We start from the raw sequence: 22,071 nt of genomic DNA, 5'->3' as shown, positions 1-22,071 counted from the left end.
TATAATTTTTTAAGAAGTGCAAGTTGAAATCGTTGTTATTTTTTATTTTATATATATTTGTATATACTTTACTTACTATTGTGATTTTTAAGCTGATAGTAAAAAAATCAAATTTATATTTACATATATACACACATATACACATATATAATATTTTTTTTATTATTTAAAAAAAAATTAAATAGTTTTATTGTATGTTAAAAAATAGAGCTTCAAAAGTCGTAATCTATGTTTTATTTTTGATTAACGATTTCAATTCTTTGAATTAATGATTTTTAAAATTCTTTAAATATTCAAAGCATATAAATTCAAATTCTAAAATTGATATCTTATTATGTTAAGCATTATTAAAAAAAAAATCGAAACTTTAAATGAAATTCACAAGAACATTGATGCATATGAAATTATTAGGTGGTTTTAATATTTTTTTGTTAAATTCATTTAGTGATTGTTGACATCTTTGTTCTGCATCATTGTTTGAGAAAAGTTCTTAGCAAATAAATTACAGATAAATATAATAATCTGTAATTTTATTCATTTTTTAGCATCTAATTAATCATTTAAATATATTTATGAATATATATATATATATATATATATATATATGGTGATATTAAAAAAATCAATGACATAAACATATAACTATAATCTTAAAAATGATTATATTTTTAAATATTTTTCTTTATATATGTGTAAATATTATTTGAAGTTTTTGAATTTTAATATATATATATATATATATACACACAATAACATATTTATTCTATAATTTTTTTATTAACATTAAAATATATGCAACATCATGACTTTAGAATAGGTAATATAATTAGGATGAAAAAAATGTAATTAATATCTGAATAATTATTTGGATCAATTCATTTATTTTATTGATCAATATATCTTAATTTTAATTTGATAGAATCACAAACCGATTTTTTTTCCATAATTGCAACAACTTTTGTTAATAAATAATTCGAATCCTTTGCTATGTTTTTCATGCAACGTACTCATAAAATCAATTCTCATTCATGTCAATTTTAAATTTCACCGTGGTTACTCTACCATAATTTAGGATTTTTTTTTATTCTTATCTGTGGCCATCCATAAGCCCTATTTCATGTAGCTTTTGGTAGAATTGTTTTCCAAAACATCATATTTTTTTTAATAATCTCTTGACTTCTCCTGACCACCATGTAATCATCTTGGAATGTTTTAAGTTATTTTAAGATATTTGTACATTATGAGTGAATTTCGTGTTTATTTTACTCTTGGTAATTTCTCATAAAACTCACTTAATTTTTTACTTTCCAGTTAATGTAAAAAATTAAGAGAATCCAACTGGAAATATTGGGAGATTCTCAATTTATGAACTCTTGCTCTCTTTGTGTGGTCTTTTAGTTTTAATTTTTTAAAGTGATTTCTAGTATTTCAAACCAATTTTATTCCACAGTATTGTATCTTGTTGCACTGTACACTACAACACCACATATCTAAGGCATTATTCTGAAATCTCTCTCTCTTGTTGACAGTGAATATTTCTTAAGAAAATAGAAGCAACTTCTGTTCTTAGCAAGTTATGAATATATCAAAAATCCAAAACATAATAATCTCATGTTCAAAATCTATTTATTAAACATAACATAAAATCCCATCAACAAATGTCATTTTACAGTGTCAAATCCAAATTTGAAACATTTACAGCTTAAACAACAAAATATGCAAACATACCAATGGCCCATCAATTCAAGTTGTTTAAAACAAAACCATCCCATGTGATATAACTTCAAATTAAAACAAATTTGAGTCAAAACTTGACACTCACATTCTTAATATTGTTAAAGAAGACTGCCAGAAGTGTAAGCACAACCTTTACTATATCAATTAGTGAATATACCATGATAGCACATTTGAATCACAAACCCATGTCTTTGATATGGTCTCCATTATTCATTACAAGAATGTGTGCCCAAGCATTAAACTTCTGTCAATAATTTGTATATCTTGAGAATCAGTTTGCAGTATTAGTTATCTTTTTATTTAATTTAATTTTATCTATTTATTTTTCCTTTTTTTGGAGAATGTCAAACCCTAAAACTCCTCATAATTGTTAGGTAAGTTTATTTATTTATTCTTTTAATGTGTATGCTTCAGCGCTGGAGCATTTTAAGTGAATAATTAGCACCATGTATGCTTTTGGGCACCAGATTTTGTTGCTTGACATCCACAAGTTGACCAGTGCCGAGGATTAGGTCAAACCTGTTCCCAAAGGTTCCCCACATAGTCAAAGGAAAGGCAGGCAGTCTCAAAGTCCATGTTCCCATGAAGTGCTCATTTTTGTTCCCTTGCATTATATGTGGGTTTGAGATGGTTTTATCTCCCAGAGAGAGAGGGACCTCATCTGACTTGGAACAAACCCCCTCCCCAAGTCCTTTTTTTTAAGGGGCAAGGCCACTAAATGCAGCTTCCCTTTGACAAAATGGGAACAACCAACAGCATGGGAACATAACTTTGGGCACACGTTCCCAACACAAACTGGTTTTTATGTCATATTGAATATGTTTATTTATGCATGGCATGCCATGACATTCAATCTATTTGCATTGTGATAGTTTAATGCCTCTTCCAAATTGGAGGTACATTACTAAATTTGGAAGATATGTAAATCTTGTCTAACTAATATTTTTGGAATTAATATAAATGTATAAAACAGATGATTATAATTATTATTATTTAAGTGTAGAGAGAGGCAATTTTAGAAGGACGAGCCTCATGTGACAACAAATATAATGTACAATACTTTTTACTACACTGATTCAGCCCCATCACAACTACAAAAATGTATTTGGCTAATATATAGTTGTTTTATATTTTGATACCAATAGGGTATTAAAATAGGATAACATTAAAAACATTCTCAAGCAAGTAAGTAATTGGTGATATCAAAATCAAACTGGGATATTACAGTAAAAAAAAAAGTAATAAGACTTGAAATTTTGTAAGATAGCACTTCGTAACAAGATGTCAATATTTTACTAGGTTATCTTATAAAAATAACTCATGTTTTCAATATAATATTTATCAATCATAATCAATTCAACCTTTGATTAAATAATTTATCATATGTCTAAATATAAAAGCATGACATGTATGAAATATTATGAAAAAATTAAAATTAAAATAAATAAATATACATATCTAAGCAAATATAAGAAATTTAGAATTTTAAAATATTTTTGATTTAAATTATTTGCTAAAAGTGTATTAAGTAAATTTAATGACTGTTTTTTATTATTTACATTATATTATTACTTACATGTAGATGATAATTTTTTTAATAAGCTTTTACTTTGAATAGGCACAAACTGCCACTACATGTTTGAAGATTTTTTTTATATTTATAATTAAAAAAGATTAAATAATATTATATTATATTTGAGAAACGGTTACTTTATTTATTACAAAGAACTGATTTTTAGTATATCTAAACTCGAAACTTGATATATATATATATATATATATATATAAACGTTTAATAAATCTACCATATATATGACATATTTAAAAATCAAATTAAAGTGCTAAAACTTCTCCCTAATTAATAGTTGTAAAAACCATCATATGCTTTTGTAATTTTTACATGTTCTTAAATATTAAAAAGTACTAAAAAAGAATATTATATTAAAAATCTATACCAAAATTAAAAACTATTGTTCTTTTTTAGTTAAAGTATCATAAATTTTCTTTTTTAACATAATTATTTTTAAAATAGATTAATTAATAAAAATTTAAATTATATAATTAAATTATTATTAAAAAATTAATATTAATAAAAAAAAGGTTTTAAAAAATCTCCATTCTGAACTTATATTGAATTCTGTTTAATTTTATGATTTTTTTGTTTATCAAAAAACATTGTTTCATTAGAATTTACACATCTTTGCAATAAATAAACAAAAAAGTTTCTACAAAAATGAGGCAATGATAAATTCTAGTAGTGAAGGGTCAATTATGTCAATTATTCTTCTCAAAAACAAATAAATATATTTTTTATGACTCTTGTTAGAAATGCTTATAATGTGCTTATTATTATATAGCTCAATTTCAAGATTCAATGATCCATTTTAAAAAAAAATCTATCTTGATTTCAGTGATTAAAATGTGTAGTAGATTTCACATTCAAGAAAATATGAATATCTAGTTTATTTGACTTGTTTTTCCATGGCTTGCATCTCGTAATCCTTTTACTTCTTGGTGGTTAACTGTTTTTGAAAATAATTTATTGTATCAATGTGTTGTATTTAATTCTTATGCTACCATTGTGATTTTTTTATTTTTTATTTTTATTTATTTTTAACAAAAATTTGAATTAAAATTTCTATTCTATTAATATTTTTTAATATTTTTGAGCGTGACTGTTGGAAATTTGAAGAGATAAGAGCTATCTACATTTGGAGATTTTTCTCTATATATGGCTAAAAATTGATATAAATTATCTATTTTAATACTTCCATGTTCAATTTTGATAAAATTGATGTCTTCAACAGTTGTTTATTTATTGACAATACTTGGTCTATTGTCTGGCAAGCCTCATGTGAAATATCTTATTTAATTAGTTGCTGTTTTAATTTCTAATTACTAATATTATATACATTATATTCATTGATTTCATATAGTGTTTCTGAATGAAGTGTATAATTGATGGAATGAAATTCTGATATGTAAGTATTAGAAGCTTTTTTATTATTTTTGGAATAATAATACTTAAAGATAACATAAATAATTTTTAATATTAAATAATAGATATTGAATTTTTAATTTATTTTATATGAGATTTTCTTTGAATTCATATATAACATCTTTTAAACTAATTAAAACAGAAATTTTAGTACATTTAAGATTTGTAATTGAATAAACACTATTTCTTTTAATTATAAGATCATAATTTAAATTCTAGTATTAAATAATATACATTTTAATAATATCTTTAAATAGCATATGTATTTAAAAAATATATGTTTTTATAAAACGTATCTTTTTTTTTTAAAATAAACAGAAAAAGAGAGAAAAAAAAAAGAATATAGACAATTTGAAATAGTAGAAAATGTATTTGTTATAATTATTGAAAACATTTCAACTATTTTCTAAATTTCATTTTACATGAATAACTTTATAAAATACATGGAATTATTAAAAATAGAGTTAAATATTATATTTTTAAAATTTTACAGTGTTTGCATCCAAGACAACCCTTAAACTTCTATCTCACTTTAGAAAGCCTTTGCATTTACTTAAAAGATATTTATATAATATGTAATGGTGAGATAGAGCTTTAGCATCCTTCCATAGCTAGCACTTATGTCAATTATAGGAATCTTTTTGTCTTCTATTATAGGTCTCAAACAAAGGTCTCAAACAAGTTGTATAAATTTTGCTTCAAACAGCCTATTATTTTTTGGATTAATAAAATTTATAAGTAGAGACAGGATTTTTACATACTAAGTCTGAGTTGTAACTAAACGTTTAATACTATTGCTAATAATACTTGCCTTTGTACTCTTCTCCAAAGATCCATTGTTTTTCTTTGTATCTTATTCCATTTTATTAGACAGATATATTTGGCATGTGTATGATCAAAAAATAAAAAATAAAAAATTGATGTAAAATTTTAATCACAAATTAATGACTATTTTCTAATTTAAAGAGAATATAGGTTTAATAGTTGTAAAACATTATAATATACAATCTTCATATTTCTCTTGCACAAAGCATACAAAATATACAATTGTTGATAGTTCTTTGAACCAACACCATATAAAGTAGTTATGCTTTAAATTACTTATTATCAACAATTGTAAAATTATATTTTTATAAAATAAATCAATATATATATATATATATATATATATATATATATATTTTGTAATTTTTTTTATTTTATAGTAGTATTAAGTACTAAACTAATACAAATTATACTCAACTAATTTCAATTCAATATCAAGTTTTTTGGATATTGCAACCAAATTTTGCAATATTCTGCAATACAATTTATAACACGATATTTAAATAACTTCATAAAATAACTTAAAATTCAATAACTATATATAATTATAATTATAGTTATGTATATATTATTTCAACATTAAATAAGTAAAATTCTTCATGTGTTGCACAAGTATTTTATACATCAATCCAATAAATTAAAAATATAATTTAAGTTATAATATTAATAAAAAAATTCTATCAAAAATGAAAAATAAAAATTAGAAACATGTAGTTACTTTCAAATTACTTCAATTCTATTTTACATTGTAAATATTATTTGTCATCATCCAAAAAATTCAAACTTTATGAACATTTGTGGGGTAATTTTTTGTACGGTCATTTTGGTGATATAAAACATATATATATATATATATATATAGCAAAAAATGTCTTTTATGCAAATTATGTCACTGATTTTCTTTACTTATCATCTAAATGTAAAGAAATTGTGAGAAGTAATAATAAGTAAAAAAAAATGGTCCATAAATCACTTCACAAGTACTTAGGAAAAAGGCAGCCTATTTTACAATTGACATTATCGGTAGTAATTTAATCAATCCAATTTGAATTTGGCATCATACAACTTTTCATTTTCTGGCTTTCAAATTCACTGGTAATTTTATTTGATTATCATAGGCAGAAACAACTAACTCGTGTGCTCAGCATTAAAAACAGTTGTTAACACACATGCAGTACTGTGCATAAATACCATGAATGATGTTTCACTATCTCAGGCACTCTGTTCGAGGTCAGAAGCCACCTCAGTTTGCTGTTGAAACCGAATCTGGGTGTTTGCTTTCCGACTTCAACGGTTCCAACATGTAACATGCCATATCACACAACAGTACATGGTTGAGATTATATTCCAAGGTTGGCATATTACATCCAATTCTGAGATCACCCCATCACCACACAGAATGGTAATGAATAATTAGAACCTCTCAGAAAATAAAAGGTGTTATAACGAACACAAGGGCCATCAGAGCGGCTTTAATTATGTAGAATTAATAACCCTTTTGCACAAAAGAAGCCCTTCCCTTTACACAAATTACAAAACTTGAATCAATACGAATTGCGAGATGAAAAAAGCCTGTCTGTAACACACGAAAACTTTAACAAACCAATACTCCTGGACAATTCATGCTCTGATTGAAATACACCAGCTCATGAATGGCCTAGTCCCATCTCTTGGAGAAATGTTGAAACTACCACTTCATCTCTTCTTTGCAACAACATGCATGCTTTAACAGCACCATGTAATATGATGTGTGCTTCTTTCCTCTTTTCTTTTCTCTTTTTGTGTTTTTTGAGTTAATTTTTTTCACCTCCTTGATCCTTCAACAGCTGTACAGTACATACACCTTCAAGCTTTACTCTGCAATGCTCCTAATCTTTTCTCATTCACCATCAGGGACTTCACATTGCGATGCAACAATGTTAATCTGGCCTTGGATGGCCCCTTTCTGCAGCTCACAAGCTACAAGCAGAAGCTCCACCATTTCGATTCCTGCACCTGTTGCAACATCCACTGCTGCATGCACCTCTCCCACGCTAGTTTTGGACATGCCCTCATCCGCGTCAGATTGCTGAGGAGGTGACTCTGGGGTTACACTCACTGGCAGTGAGCAGCCAAGAGCTACACGCAGATGGCTTGCCTCACTTTTCACCCCGTCAACAACCTTCAGGAATGAGTTTAAGGATGCTACTGATGGCTCAGTCTCCGAATCAGCTGAAACCTACACATACGGGGAGTTCAATATTTTTTTCGCAAAAGAGGACTGCTACTCCATACACAACCTGACATTCGACAAAGTAGGCAGATTTAGGAACTAGAATGATTACTTTGACCAGTGTCATCCGAAGTCGGTGAGCAGATGCAGTGAGACGTTGCACACCAGCAACGCGTTCCTGAAGTGCAGCATTCTCCACTCTCAGCCTGAATCAAATGCACAATCACATAGGTTTGGTCATAGGCACACACGGGTACGTAATTGATGTAACCAGTTCATCTGAGCATCGTGGGGTTGAAGAAAGACACTGTCGACTGCTTACTTTGCTAAATCAGCAGGTTCATCTGTAGCTGGACTTTTGCTTTGTTTTGATGGTTCGGATAGAGCTCTCAAACCTCCCGGGCCAGACATGTCAATTCCTCGTAACCAACTCTTTAAATAGCCACTAGTTGAGAGAGATGGTTTTGGTACAATATTGTAAGATTGGAGTTGATTCTCAGTCACTGCATGTGGCTTTTCTTGTCTCGTCTGTGAGGCGTTAGGTTCCGACCAACTGGCTGGCAGCAACCGCCCACCCGCGCTGGTGCTGCGGTGCTGTTGCAGCCTACGTATGAGCTCTCTGCAAAAAAGGAAAACATGGATGAGGGATGTAAAGAAGAAAATAAGTTGATAAAGCGTCTCATGACACATGATACTATGTAATCTACACTAGTACAAATTTACACATTTTGTTGAGTAAGATATTGCAATTTCATAACTTGCAAATGACACAGTTGTTACCAATATAATTGTATTAATTTAGTTTAGGTACGGACTCTCGATTTTCAAAATGATTAAGGGTAGATAACATACTTCTCACGCTCTTCTAAACGATGACAATCTTGTCGAAGCTGTGCGACTTCCATCAAAGCTGAAACTTTTTCACTCGTCACCTGCATTGGGCATGGGAAAGTTCAAGACTGTCGCTTAGTTACGAATTAGATCAATCCACCAAGCTTTACAAAGGCAGGAAGCGAAATGATACAACAGAAAAATAATTCAAGCGGTCATTATGAACTCACATGCATCTTCCACTTGGTGAAGACATTACCTGAGAAATTTTCTCATTTAAATCTTTGATCTGAAACTCAAGACCCTGTATAGTTTTAGATTCCATGTAGTATCTTTCCTCTTGTTGCGAGAGGAGTAAGAGTGCTTCTACCTGCACAACGGTAAAAATTCTTATACTCATTAATAACTTAATAGAGAAGCATCCTCTTGCTTCAAAATTGGATAATCAATATTCTTTCATCTCAAATAGAACCAAATGCGCACTCAACAGAATTACACGGAAACCTAAGTAAATAATCATTGGAGCATTCGATGGACTTTTTTTTTCTTAGAACATCATTGATTATACTAGATGGAATGATATTCCACCTTTTCATGCAATGCTTGGGCCAACGCTTTCCGATCCTCCTGGATCATATCTGTAACACTCCTGCTCAGCGACACCACCGCAGAGCAAGGTTCCTCCTAATACCATAAATTGAGTTAAATTTCACCAGAATCCTCTAAAAGAGACAATTCTTCTGGATTGAAGAAATTGCACTTCATCAGTAAAAACATGAGCTTTCAACATAAAACACATGACTGTGCTGGAAATACATACCTCACGAATTCTATTATTATTTTCAACAACTGGATGAGTTCCAGCTATTATTTCAGATTCAGCTTGTAATGATGATGCAACCACTGAGGAAACATCTAAACTCGGTAAATTTTCATTATCAACTGACTCCGGTGTATGTTCGTTTAGCAAGGATACTGTTGTCCTTTCAAGCTCGTCAAGACCATTACTAGTCTGAGCTTCTTTAAACACATATGGTTTCGCGGATTCAGCTGCTGGCAAAGGAGCTTCCTCCTGAGGAGGGCTACGTTCTTCATATTTATCCACTATCTCGGGATGAACGTCCCTGGCTTTCAACTCTAATAACAACGCTTCAAATTTGTCAACCATTGAGTCTATCCATTGCTTCTCATCTTTGAGTAGACTGTCCACTCTAGTCCGGACGTCTCCGTGATCATTTTGTATTTCAAACAGCTTTGAGACAATGAACTTCTGCAACTTTTCCTGCAAGAGTTTGTATAAGCTCCCCTTGGGATATTACGCAACATTTTCACTTAAAAGCAGTGTTAACGCAAGTGTTTAAACAGTTATTTAATTCATATAAAGCAGCCAGAACTTATACTACATGAATTGAGTGTTTTCGTAACAATTAGGGTTGCTGACGAATGCTTACCATATGCACTTTATAGGTTGAAGCTTCCCCTGCAGCTTGCTGTTGAGCATAATATATCAGAGGAAAGCAGACACATCAAGGTAGTTTTGAGATAACCAAACTAAAAGCTCTTCCCTGGGCATACGATTGCATAGTGACACAGTAGGTTTTAACACATGACATTAACTCAAATCTAAAAATGCTCCATAAAATGCTCATGATGTGACGTTCACACCTATTAAATGAGAATCTAGATTGTTCTATATTAAAAAGACGCCCTATCACTAGTGTAACAGTCCGCTCCCAATGATTAACAGCAAAACTATTTTACCTCAGACAGAGAATGTGCGGTAGCCTCGACCTCTTCCTTAAGTTTTTTCTGCAACAATCTCACGTCTGTTAGAGACTCAGTCCGATCCCAGTCACAGATGTAAGACGATGACAATATACGATCGACTCTGGGGCACTTGATACTGATATTGAAAATCTGAGAGGCAAAGATTATTTCAAAACAATAAAGAAACCATCGTCCTGAACAAGCATCCCACAAGCAAGCAATCACACACTAGAAGGTAGTCTCTAATATCTTCAACACTTTGAGTAATAAGCAAGAACTTAGCATTACGTCCTTCACCTTCAGAGACTATCTTGATCATACATTGAAAACTCCCCAAAATTTCAACTGCTACATGCTATTGAACCTATTGTAATAAGATCAGAACCGGATACTACCAGCTGCTCATCCAGGTCGTTGGCTCGTGATTGTTCTTCCTTTGCTAGTAGGCCTCTTTCCTCTGCAAAAGCTTGAGCAGCTTTCACTTCCTGTTGAAGTAGTGCCAATTGAGCATCCAGCTCGTTAGTTCGTGCTTGCTCTTTCTTGGCAAGAATGTCATTTTCCTCTGCAAGGGTTCGAGCAACTTTCAATTCTTGTTGAAGTGCCTCGACAGCTGCCTGAATGGATCCCCCATAAGTCCATTGTACATCTGATTCCAAGATTAAGGCTTGGGCTTTATCCAAAGGTTGCAGATCTTGAGGTTGGCCGTCATCTAGAGCCACGGGCACATTCCCTCGCAATTCCCAAAATTTGTCTACAACCTGTTATGCCGCACTAAATTGTCAAACTCGAAGATCTTAGTGCGAACTGCAATCTCTTACAGGCTATAATCCGAAAAGATGGGTAACTAGTCTCAGGAAAAGACAGCGAATGGCAAATAGCTCACTGCTCCCACATAGTGGTAAGAATATGCTGACCTTGTGTAATATGTCAAGCTGTTCTGTTCTGACTTCATAGTCATGTTGCAGCTTCAGTTTCTGCTCCTCTTCTTCCTTCAATTGTTTCTCTGCTTCCTCTGCTCTGTAACACCAGCTTACTATCTCTTTAAACAATTGAATATGCAGACCATGTTGTATCCATCAATTTTGGAAAAAACAGAGATACATGTCCATTTATAGGAACCCAGATGATTAAATGTAGAACAGTAGATGCGCACATGAAGACCATATGTATTGATCCGAACTCACGAACCTTTAGGTATGCCATTCATACAAGATTCCAAATCCACACTAGTTCTCAACATACATGCATCCCTCCCATCAAGACCCAAGTACACAAAATCTGAAGCATATAATACTTGCTAATAGAAGTATTTCGTTTCGACAAGAGCTGGAATAAGGTCGCGTCTCTTACCGACTGTTGAGTTGTTGGACTTCTGCAATCATTTCCTTCTCAACCTCCTTAACTCTTTCGACCTGTCCCCAAGATCTTTTCAAGGTCAAATTAAGACACGTCTCTCAATCTCACGCAAAAGTGCTGAGAATGCATACTAAACAGTATCCCAGTGGATGCGAGCCGGGGATTATGCATGTTCTCACCTCGACAAGTGCTTTATCCCTTTCAGCAAAAGCAGTGGCTACCTTGCTTTGGTAAAATTTCACGTCTTTCTCAACTTGATTATTCTGGAAGAAAGCCTTGACGTTAATACACATACAGCATATAGGTTGTTCTTTTAATTTTTATTCTGTAATATTTGCTTTTTTTTCATAATATTGCTTCATTCATTGAATCACTACCACGCTATGAAGAAAATGATATTAGAGCCTACTTTATTTAAACTGAACTCATAAGAGAGAGAAGTTAGAGTTGAAAAAAACCTTCTCAACAGCTCTCTTGAAGGCTTCGGTAATCTGAGTCTGTAGCATAAGATATTGAGGAAAGTCACAGTCAAACTCACGTTGCAAATCATAGGCAGCCGTACCTATAATAAGATAGTACTGCTTAAATCAAGTGTTGAATGATCAATCTACACATATATGAACCAGTTAAAAGTTGATGATCTCGTACACAATACATAACCCCATATAGCAAAAACCAGATTAGGCAATCAGGTTCACCTTTAAGCGGTAGGCTTCTGATAGCTCTTGTTGCAGGCCATGGTTTTCACGCGTAAGAAGAGATGTCTTCTCTTTATATGTTTCCAATTCCTGCTCTAAATTAGCAGCCCTGCGGTAGGGTGCTCATTCTAATCTCTTAAAACAAGCTCATAACTACAAAACATTACTTAATCTAGATTTCTTTTAGGAAAATTCATTCTTTCAAAACACTAAGACAAAGAGCGGTAATTAACACTGATAATGGAGGAGACTCAAAAAAACAGCCCTCATAGCATGTAGCGGAATTGCGATAGTTGGACAATCAGACTCCAAAGCTTACACTTAGATACTAAAAATCTTGTTTTAAGCAACTGGAACTTTCTGTCACTTACATCAAAGCACCATGACTAAGTTCAACAATGTATCCTACAAATTGATTCATTAGGCAAATAAATAATGCTTTCAATGTCTGATCGAACTAAAGGATAACGATCCCGTCGTGGACAAACCTGCGAGCCTGCATGCGGGTGTTAACATCTATGCTGCCAGCCACTCCCGACTGCTGCAAGCATATAGTCTCTATGTCCTTCTGCAATTCATCCCTCTCTGAGGTTGACAGGCCACGATTATATTACTCTCCAGCATTCATAATATAAAACTCCAACCGCCGTGTCGGAACTCGTCACAATGTATGGTAATGGTAATAGTAAACCTAATCAGGACAACCCTAAATATGACCAACATTTTCATTGTCAGCACCTCGACCTTAATCCCAAGATCTTCCAAAACTGTTCACTAGCATAAACTTTCTCAGGAGTGTGACACAATTACCAAAGCTTTGAGCTTACAGGACAGGACGTCAGCAGTTCAACTGAAAACTGAAATTCATACAACTATCCAGTCATAAGCCGTTCATAACAAACCTCTGCCAAGAATATGTAGTATTACGGCGCACCTTTCTCCAGCTGCACGATTCGGCGCATTAGCGCCGCATTGCCGCTTGCGTTCTCCATGATTGCCCCAGCTCACACGTTACCGATACTAAGAAACATGCTCAGCTGCGAATAATCTCGTACCTGGAAGAAATGTTGCCAAGGTCGAGATGAGAAACCCTAAGATTAAAACACAATGTGACCCGACACTTCTAATGGCTCCTACTTGAGGTACTGCGCAAATAATTCAGGAAGAATTGGTGCTCATTATCCATGCATGGCTAGTTTCATACTTTTGAGTCCACTTCCCTAACCACTCAATGCCGCAATATTTCTTGCAGTAACTCAAGTACAAAATTTTCGCATTAAGCAGAGGAGAAAACTTCTCGACAACACGAACTTCTCAGGTAGCTAGGGGGATTGACGGACTGCAGGGGCCTGATGAGCTACAATTACTCTGCAACGATGCCACCTAAAGTAGAGAGGAGGATTCCAACACGAAATAACACACAATTCCACCTCTGCTTGTCCAGTTTTTGCAATCAATCTTAAAATGGTTCCGAAAGCTTGATACGAGGGGGACCCACGAAAAGAATGCGTCAAATCCTCCTTGAAGAAATCTTCAGACAGAATGCGTCAAACCTCCATGCAAAGAAATGAGCCTCACAGGTATAGGTTGATTAATGACGCAATCCATACCTGCATTAACGAAAAATCCGCGCAATTAGACAGTGACAACTTGAGGACCCACGAAACAATCAAAACAAACTGCACTCCCGATTTATCGAATGACGAATCCCAATTTCCGACCTCCTGGTAATGTGAAGCTCACAACCCCAACTCTTCAAATCGATCCATGACCCAAGTTAAGGGCCTCACTGCCCAATTCCAAGCTGAACCAAAACCTAAGTCCGCACACCCCATTCCCGAAATTCACATTCCTTGCCGAAACCACTATTCATTTTTGCAATGATTACACGTCTCGTTCACTAATCCAACTTTCAATCATCAGGCTAAAAAAAACAGCGGTCCGGAGGCAAAGCTCCTTCCACTTCATCCAGATTCCGAACCAAATCCAAAAATAGCTCCACCCGAAACCATAAACTAGTGTTTAAACTAAACAACGCAATGGATGAACGCCACCCAACAGTACTTCTTCCCCTCGAAGGGCCAAGATTACACCAACGCCTGCGATCCAACCCTCGCCTCTCGCTCCACTGACACCGCCGAACGATCTCAAATGCCCACCTGGAGTTCAAAAACCTTAATCTTCCATACTCCCTCACACGATTACCTGTAGCGTGCTGTATGATGACCATGGGATGGCCCTGCAACACATAGTGGAAGCACAGTAGGTAGGCACTAGACCGGGCGCAGAGAGGGAGAGGGAGAGAGAGAGAACAGACAGGGTGGTCGAAAGGACCTGAAGGGATCGAAAGTAAGCTTTAGAATAGGGAAGAGTCTGAGAAGCATCAAAGGCCGCGCAGAGGCAACGTGGGAACACCACGGCAGCCAACTAGCACAGCCACCAAATCAATTCCAGCCTTTTGCCAGTCTCCAATTCCGCTTCACAGCCGCAATTGGGCCACGTACGCCCACGAGATCTCCTTTCGCCCCGCCTCCATACTCCCCACATACGGGTCGAATACGTATGACATATACGCTTGAGCATTTTTGCTGACGAGTTAGTAAGAGAAACAAAGCGTATGTTGGGGTTTACATGGCGATGGTGAAGCTGGTGTGTGTTTTGGATAGTGTAGGTTTGGCTCCCAGTGTCCGCTGCAGTGTCCGCTCTCGTCATCTTGTCCTGTTTTCTCACGCGCCCTCGTGGAGCTGCGAGAGAGATGGAGTTTTGTGAGTTCTCGGGCTCGTGAGGGTTTCATAGAGTTACCAGTATAGAGAGTGGTGGCGAGTGTTCGGCATATTCATATGCCGCCACCTGCTCATATTCTGTTCGCTGCCGCCGAGCCGGTTCGCACAGGAGACTCTCCGTGAGCCCGTTGGCGTTGTCTGGGTTGTGAGTCAGTTTTGGGAGTTCGAGAGTGTTAGACACTTGTGGCTTTTTATGGACGAATGGTGTAGACGGGTGTGGTCAGTGTCGTGGAGGGGGGTAGTGCTGGTGAGGGAGGCAGGAGGCGGGAGGTGGGCGCTCCGGGCGACGCAGTGGGTGGGGTTGCGGTTTTATGACGGTTTTGGGCGTGCACCGGGTGCTGTGGTGGGAAGTCTGGAGGCTGCGGCGCGGGTTGTTGTAGGTGGCTGTTTTAAGGCGCACTCTGTGGGGAGCCTCAATCGGGGTGTGCTTATGAGCGCACCTCAGAGGTAGGGTACATGTGTGCTGGAGGAATTGCCCGAGTGTAGGCATAGGGGACTGAGTAGTTTACCAAGTGATCACCGCTTTAGCTTTCTGCACGATGATTACGTAGTAAATCCGTCGATACTTCAACATTGGGTGCTGCTCAGATGTTAACAAACGAAGTTCGCTCCTGCATCATATGTCGTGATGAATAGAGACGGTTGCGTGGATGTTATCATAAAGCGATGAGACGTAAGAACTGATACCGGCAGATCAAGGAGGGTGTATGCTGGTAATGCAAACAGGTATCCCCATGTTTCCCTCAAAGACAGACCACATAATGTCAAGATACCGGCCCATAGCTCCAAAACCTACGCCCAAGTCTGAGGGTACCGATCACACTGACTCTCATTCGCTGTCCTCCCTGTCGACTGATAAAAACAAATCGGCTAGCAAGCGGAGGAGTAAGCGCCCACCAGATGCGTCGAAGTCCCCTCGCACTGCAAAGAAAACTCGGCACAACGGGATGAGCTCGGGATCATTCCCTGGGAAGAGTGGAGGAGCGGAAGGAAACTTGGAATTTCAGCCACCGAGCTTCAATCTCACGCCGATTTTCAGTGATCGAGTCGCGCCAGTATTTGGTCCCGGAGGATTGCAGCGTTTCAAAGATAGCTTCGATCATACACAGAGTGGAGTTTCGGTATCGTTGTCTCTGTCAGCGAAATCTCCACCTTGTGACTCGTACTACGAGCAACCAATCAACCTCAACAATCTTAATAACACCACCCTGAGGTGCAGTAAGGATGGCTTGAGCTTCAATGTTGGCACTTCTCATGCTGTCCCACTTGAGAAGGATTTGGGATTCATGGGGCGAGCTGCAGACGCTCGTGAAGGATATGGAACGGGCAACTCAACATCCCTGTACTCCGTGGAGCATTCCAATATTTGTGTGCGAAAGGAGCCCTTGTTTGGTTGTCTATCCCATTCCACCAGCTTCGGTGCAGACAGCGAGGTCTGCTCAGCGGAGGACGCCCCTGAAAGCCAGAAAGCGAATATTGTAACCCTATCCCTTCTTCCTGATACTCCTTCTCACATGAACACGCGCTCCACGTCCTCTAGCTCGACCCTCTCTCTCCTACGTTCTGATGTGCGATGGACTTCCGGGAAGGAAGTCACCTCGAGCAGTGATCTGAACACTAGTTTGACCATGTCGAGCAAAGCACGGTGGTCTGAGGAAGACACGAACACGAGCCTAGGGATGACCCCTCCGGATAGCCTCGCCCCTCCGGCAGCTCGCATGTTTTTGGACCGGGCGGCTAAACCATCCCAAGTAGACGGCGGAATGCGTGTCGTGGATTCACATTACTTAGAACAGCGGCACGGTGGATCTTCCGAGGCGGTGATGCTCACTGATAAAGACGGCGCGGTCTTGTGGGTGAATTCGGCGTTCAAGAGATTGTCCAACGAAAGGACAAGCAGCAGCCGAATGCAGGTATGTTGATCTCCAATCGTTCATTAAGTGTTGTATTTCTCTTCCTGGCTTGTTTTGGTTTATTTATATGCTTGCCCTACTCTAGAAATTCAGGTCGACGTTTAAAGTAGCTACTAGCAACAGAATAAGGACTTTAGTGCACCGTGCTCTCTTTACACAATCTCGTGTTCCAATTCTTCCTTTGGTTACCCCAGGCAATTGGACCACATATTGACCCATTGGGAATTCGCACCCAGTTAGCAGTTTTCACATTCCAGCCGCCGTTTCCAGCGTCCAAGTGCAAGGCAGTACTATGGGGGTTTTTGAAGAAGTTCATTATACCTGAAGGCGGTAATCACGCACCATCCAATAATTCTGAGGGACTAGCCAACGTGATCGCTCCACAACCCGTGAGAGCTGTTGGATCGACCATCACCGTGCAAACTATTGTCTCGCTTGATCGGCACTCTGTCCCCCTGACGGAGCCATTTCAGGATGTTCAGGAACGACTGGACAAAGCGGACAAGCCGTCTGTTGTCACAGATTCTAGATTTCGTGTCAAGTGGGTGAATACTGCGTACAAGAGGCTGGTGGGGCAACCCAAACTTTTCTGGTTAGCATCCACAGGTAGCAGCAGCGAGGATCACGAAGACTCGCCGGCCGCACTCCGACTCGCAGGTGACGTGTCGCTCATTTGCGATGGTACACAACTGCCAGACGGAATTGCTGCTTTCACATGTCGGGTAGGGATTCAGTGGAGCCACCAAGGCGAGCACAGCGCCATGTCTGTTCCGTCCGAAGTTTTCAGGTTGGAGGATGGAGCCATTGATAGTATGTATGTTTGGGGGTTTGATGTGTATGATGCAGGAGTGAAAAATGTTCTCCAGATCGAAGATACAAGTCTCTACTGTTAATATATTCTTCCGGGACCTGTTCCTTCCCATTATTTTATAGTCTAGGGGCCGAATTTGGCTTAAAGATGGACATGATACTGAGCCCATGAGTCTGTTCCCACGAGCTGTTTTCTCCATCCAGGCAGTGATTGGGAGCTTCTGTTGTATCCTTCAAATTAGATGATCGGTGAAAACCCTCAAATTCTATTGGTCTCTCACCAAGCTGTTAAGGCACTGCTCAAAGCTGCTGATGTGTAGTGTAAGTTGTATACTCGAGCGGCTCAGATGCTTACCTGGGTGCCATGGGCACTGGTCCTTAAATAAATGGATCTTTCTGCTTTCTCTTTTGGCTGGCAATCTTCTACGAGACCCTTTCTTCGTAATTTCCTATGGGCAAGAGCTCTTGGTTTTGAATCTCCTGTGCAGGAACTTGCCACGGCAATACACCCTTGCTTGGTATTTTATCACCATATTTCGTCCAAGATCGAGGCGCAAACTGCACGATCATCTTAGGGGTCTCACCCCCGCCGAGAACAGATTCAAGAGATTCCTATCCATGAAGAAATGGCAAGATAGTTAAGTTACCATTCTCTTAAGTGGCTACTGGCTTTTGGCAAGAAACTGCAGCTGAAAGCGGAAAACCCCTAAACCTCAGCCCGTCAGTAGGGCGTTCTTATGTTCTTTTGGGTTGCACATTGCTCATTAAGTGTGCATAAGATGACTTGATGTCGTGTGCACAATAGCCTTGCACAGTGGCTATTCCACAATGCAATGTGATATAACCAATGAGCCAACCATGGGCTGTAACCACGATGTGGAGACGAAGTTATAAGGATTGAATATTTATATTGCTTTTGTTCTTAGGAATCAGATTCCTAATTTCAACATCAGGAAGTAAATTTTTTGATACTTGATAACAAGGAACTATTTTTCTTGCAGTGTTTGTCTAGAAGATATTTAACAGTTAAGTATTCCACCTATCAACTAAGTAAATGTTAGTATGGCTTACAATACAAATATTCTTTGCCAACTTTGTACTTAAAAATAAGTTCTTCATAACTTATTTTTAACACTCCATAACATTGCTACGTAATGAGATTTTTGTGACTTTTGACGATCAACTGTATAAACAAAACTAATTCTATGTTATTAAGAGATCACAAAGGTAGATATTGCAATCATAGTTGAAGGATTTGAGTCAAGTAATCCACCATGCAGTTGCACCCTTTTGCACCACCATTGTCTTATAATGTACCACCACCACACTCTTGTTGGGTTGGAAGAACTTAAAGCACAACCCATTCAAGGAACCTATTTCCAAAATCTCCACACCTATTCCAAATTGGGCCACAACAATGCAAGTTGTGTCCAAGCCTAGTTCTTCCCATCCAAAAGAAGGCCCATCTTTGCTATTGCCACCCACCTCCATATAACCTTTCATAGAATCTATTCAAATCCCTTTCATTTCTTGGAGCGTATGAATGGGCCTCTTTTTCAACCTATCATGCTGTTTATTGTCCATTGGCTTATCCCACTTACTTTCATATTGCTTGTATCCTAATTTGTAAAGCCCTAGGCCTAAAGCAGGATTAGGTGCCTCCATCACCATGCAAGAGTGTAGGGTGTGGGGCATTGCTACTTCACATTGCTATTACTATTGCTATTGTTGTAATTGTGATCTTATCTTTGCTTGGATGCCTAATTGTTTATATCCATGTATGCATGATAGATGGATGGTTGACTTGATTGGTGGATGTTTGTATTGGTTCTTTTTTTATACTACAACATATTTAGTTCTTTATCAAAACCTCCACTTAGAAGCCCCTTATCATACTACTATGTTTGGTAGCAAAGAGGGTTAGTATATAGGGTTGTTATGGGGCATGACAACACAATAGTAGAGGGGCTTTGGCAGTGGTAGTTTTCAGTCCCAATACAAATTCCTGGGTCCTTGCATCTTTCCTAGATTGCATTGCATGCATTCATCATGAAGACTCGAGTGCCATATAGGCCATATTGTGTAATCGACAAGCTCCTCATCTATTACAAATTAATCATAATTTGGAAGCTGTAGGATCCTAGATCCAAAATGCAAAAAAAAGAAAGAAAAGAATTTAGAGGTAAAAAAGAAAGCAAAGAATGCTCAAGAGACAAAAACAATCATTGCAAGGCAAAGCAATCTACAAACTTATATACAAATAAAATCTAGCAAAGAAATGAACAAATATACAACAAAAATTGAAATCAAAATAAAAAATAGTAGGATTCATGAGGCAACTTCGTTTCCCTTTTGGAAGTTAAAAAGCCCAAGGGACAAGTCAGCCTTTTAATTGTGCTTGATCATATCAATGTATGTATTTTCATCCACTCTCTTTTATATATCAATAATTTATTTCTACCCCAATCACCTCCCCTCAAATCCAATGGTTCAAATTTGCGTCACTTCTCCACATCTCTTTTATATCTCCTACTTCTATTCTTGCTCTTATTTTTGCTTTTATTTCTTATTTTCTAATCCTCCTTCCCTCTCACCATGGCACCCCTCTACAAGACTACTATCTTACAATATACTACCATCACACTCTTATTGGATTGAAAGAACTTGTAGCGTAGCTCATCAAAAGAATCTATTTCTAAAATATCTACATCCATTTCAAATTGAGCAACATCTCTTCTAAAAGTATAAGTTACATCCAAGCCTAGCTTGTCCTTCTCAAAAAAAGGCCCATCTTTGTTGTTGCCATCCACTTCTACACAGCCTCTTACAAAATCTATATAAATCCCCCCCACCCTTTAAAGCACATAGAGGGGCTCCTTTTTCAACCCATTATATTTTTGTCTATTTGTATATTCCACTCATCCTTGCACTGCCTACATTCCAATTTGCAAAGTTCTAGGCCTGAAGCAAGACCAAATGCCTCCATCACCATATAAGGATGTAGAATAGAGCATAGGTACTTTATATTGCTATTATTATTGTTATTGTTATAATTGTAGTTTTGTCTTTGCATAGATGCATGATTATTCACATCCATGTGGGCATGATGGATGGATGGTTGACTTGATTGATAGATATTTGTGTTGATCCTTCTTCCATGCCACAACTTATTTAGTCTCTTATCAAAACTATCCAAAAGTTCCTTACCATACTACTATACTTGTTAGCAAAGGAATCAATGTACAATTTTGCTGTAGGATATGATAAGACAATGAGAGACAAGTTGTAATGGTGTTAGATTTCAGCCTCCAATACAAATCTATGAATCTTAGCATTCCTCATAGATTGCATTGCATGCACTCATCACCAAGATTTGGATGCTAAACAAGCTATAGTGTATTATGAACAAGCTCTTCAACAACAACAAACTAAAATTTGGAAGCCAAAGGATTTCAAATCTAAAATGCAAACAATAAAAGAAAAGAATTTGGAAGTGAGAAAGGAATCAACGAATTGCACAAGCAACACAAATAATTATTACAAGGTGTCACGCACATACTCATAATTAGATATACAAATATGTGCAAGTATGTAAAACTAAATAAAAGTAAGTTAATTCTATAGTATTTGATATGAAAGCTTTCTAGAAGCTTCATAGACGCTGCTTTGACTTCATAGGTGTCTTTAATTGACTTTTTGGATTAGAAACGTGGTCAACAAGTTGGCCATGTGCCACACATGTTGTTATCTTGAAGATCAAGCTAACTATGTGGCCTACACGTAAAAAAAACCTGCCTTGTAAGTCAAAGCATGTGTCCTACAAAGTCAACACATATTGGAGGTCCTATAGAACATCGCCACATTGTCGTAATGTGTGAAGTCTTGCTTGAGAATGCTCCGGGCACTTGGTTGTAGAAGGAAGAATAGAAATTGCGATAACAAAATCCTAAATAGAATACTAACAATGCTCTAATTAGACTATAATAATGGTAAAAAAACATAATCAAATTCAAAACAACTCAAAGAAATTTCAAACAAACAATAAAATTCTTAAAGAAATATTAGAATGATCACAAATTTTACTCAAATATATGTCAATTCAACCTTAATTTAATTCTAGTTAAAATCCTATTGAATTTCA

At 36.5% G+C, this 22,071-nt stretch overlaps 2 protein-coding genes across 11 annotated transcripts; one reads left to right on the top strand and one right to left on the bottom strand.

The window, feature by feature from the left end:
• Positions 1-6,986: 6,986 nt before the first annotated feature.
• Positions 6,987-14,843, bottom strand: LOC112285044 (uncharacterized). Of its 9 annotated transcripts, none has more exons than XM_024525515.3 (19): positions 14,630-14,843; positions 13,855-14,034; positions 13,359-13,479; positions 12,913-13,009; positions 12,425-12,533; positions 12,185-12,223; positions 11,906-11,989; positions 11,721-11,782; positions 11,285-11,387; positions 10,766-11,128; positions 10,365-10,412; positions 10,055-10,093; positions 9,424-9,885; positions 9,192-9,287; positions 8,863-8,973; positions 8,625-8,704; positions 8,095-8,391; positions 7,885-7,978; positions 6,987-7,778 (listed from the first exon to the last, which is right to left on the bottom strand). In XM_024525515.3, the coding sequence occupies exons 3-19, from the start codon at positions 13,414-13,416 to the stop codon at positions 7,440-7,442; spliced, it is 2,481 nt and encodes an 826-aa protein (XP_024381283.1). In that variant the 5' UTR covers positions 13,417-13,479; positions 13,855-14,034; positions 14,630-14,843; the 3' UTR covers positions 6,987-7,439. The 9 variants fall into 9 exon arrangements, with proteins under 9 accessions (XP_024381283.1, XP_024381288.1, XP_024381293.1 ...); XM_024525520.3 differs by having other exon boundaries at positions 13,923-14,034; positions 14,630-14,766; XM_024525525.3 differs by having other exon boundaries at positions 13,923-14,034; positions 14,584-14,721.
• A 555-nt stretch (positions 14,844-15,398) lies between these two features.
• On the top strand, positions 15,399-18,334 carry LOC112285045 (uncharacterized). Of its 2 annotated transcripts, none has more exons than XM_024525530.3 (2): positions 15,399-17,120; positions 17,315-18,334. In XM_024525530.3, the coding sequence occupies exons 1-2, from the start codon at positions 15,915-15,917 to the stop codon at positions 18,011-18,013; spliced, it is 1,905 nt and encodes a 634-aa protein (XP_024381298.1). In that variant the 5' UTR covers positions 15,399-15,914; the 3' UTR covers positions 18,014-18,334. The 2 variants fall into 2 exon arrangements, with proteins under 2 accessions (XP_024381298.1, XP_024381299.1); XM_024525531.3 differs by having other exon boundaries at positions 15,401-17,120; positions 17,357-18,334.
• The last annotated feature ends 3,737 nt before the right edge of the window (positions 18,335-22,071 follow it).

The sequence above is a fragment of the Physcomitrium patens genome, chromosome 7 (assembly GCF_059467195.1).
Source record: "Physcomitrium patens ecotype Gransden chromosome 7, ASM5946719v1, whole genome shotgun sequence".
NCBI classification, from domain to species: domain Eukaryota; kingdom Viridiplantae; phylum Streptophyta; class Bryopsida; order Funariales; family Funariaceae; genus Physcomitrium; species Physcomitrium patens.
Note: the sequence above shows the minus strand (reverse complement) of the source record. Positions and strands in the feature narration are given on the sequence as shown.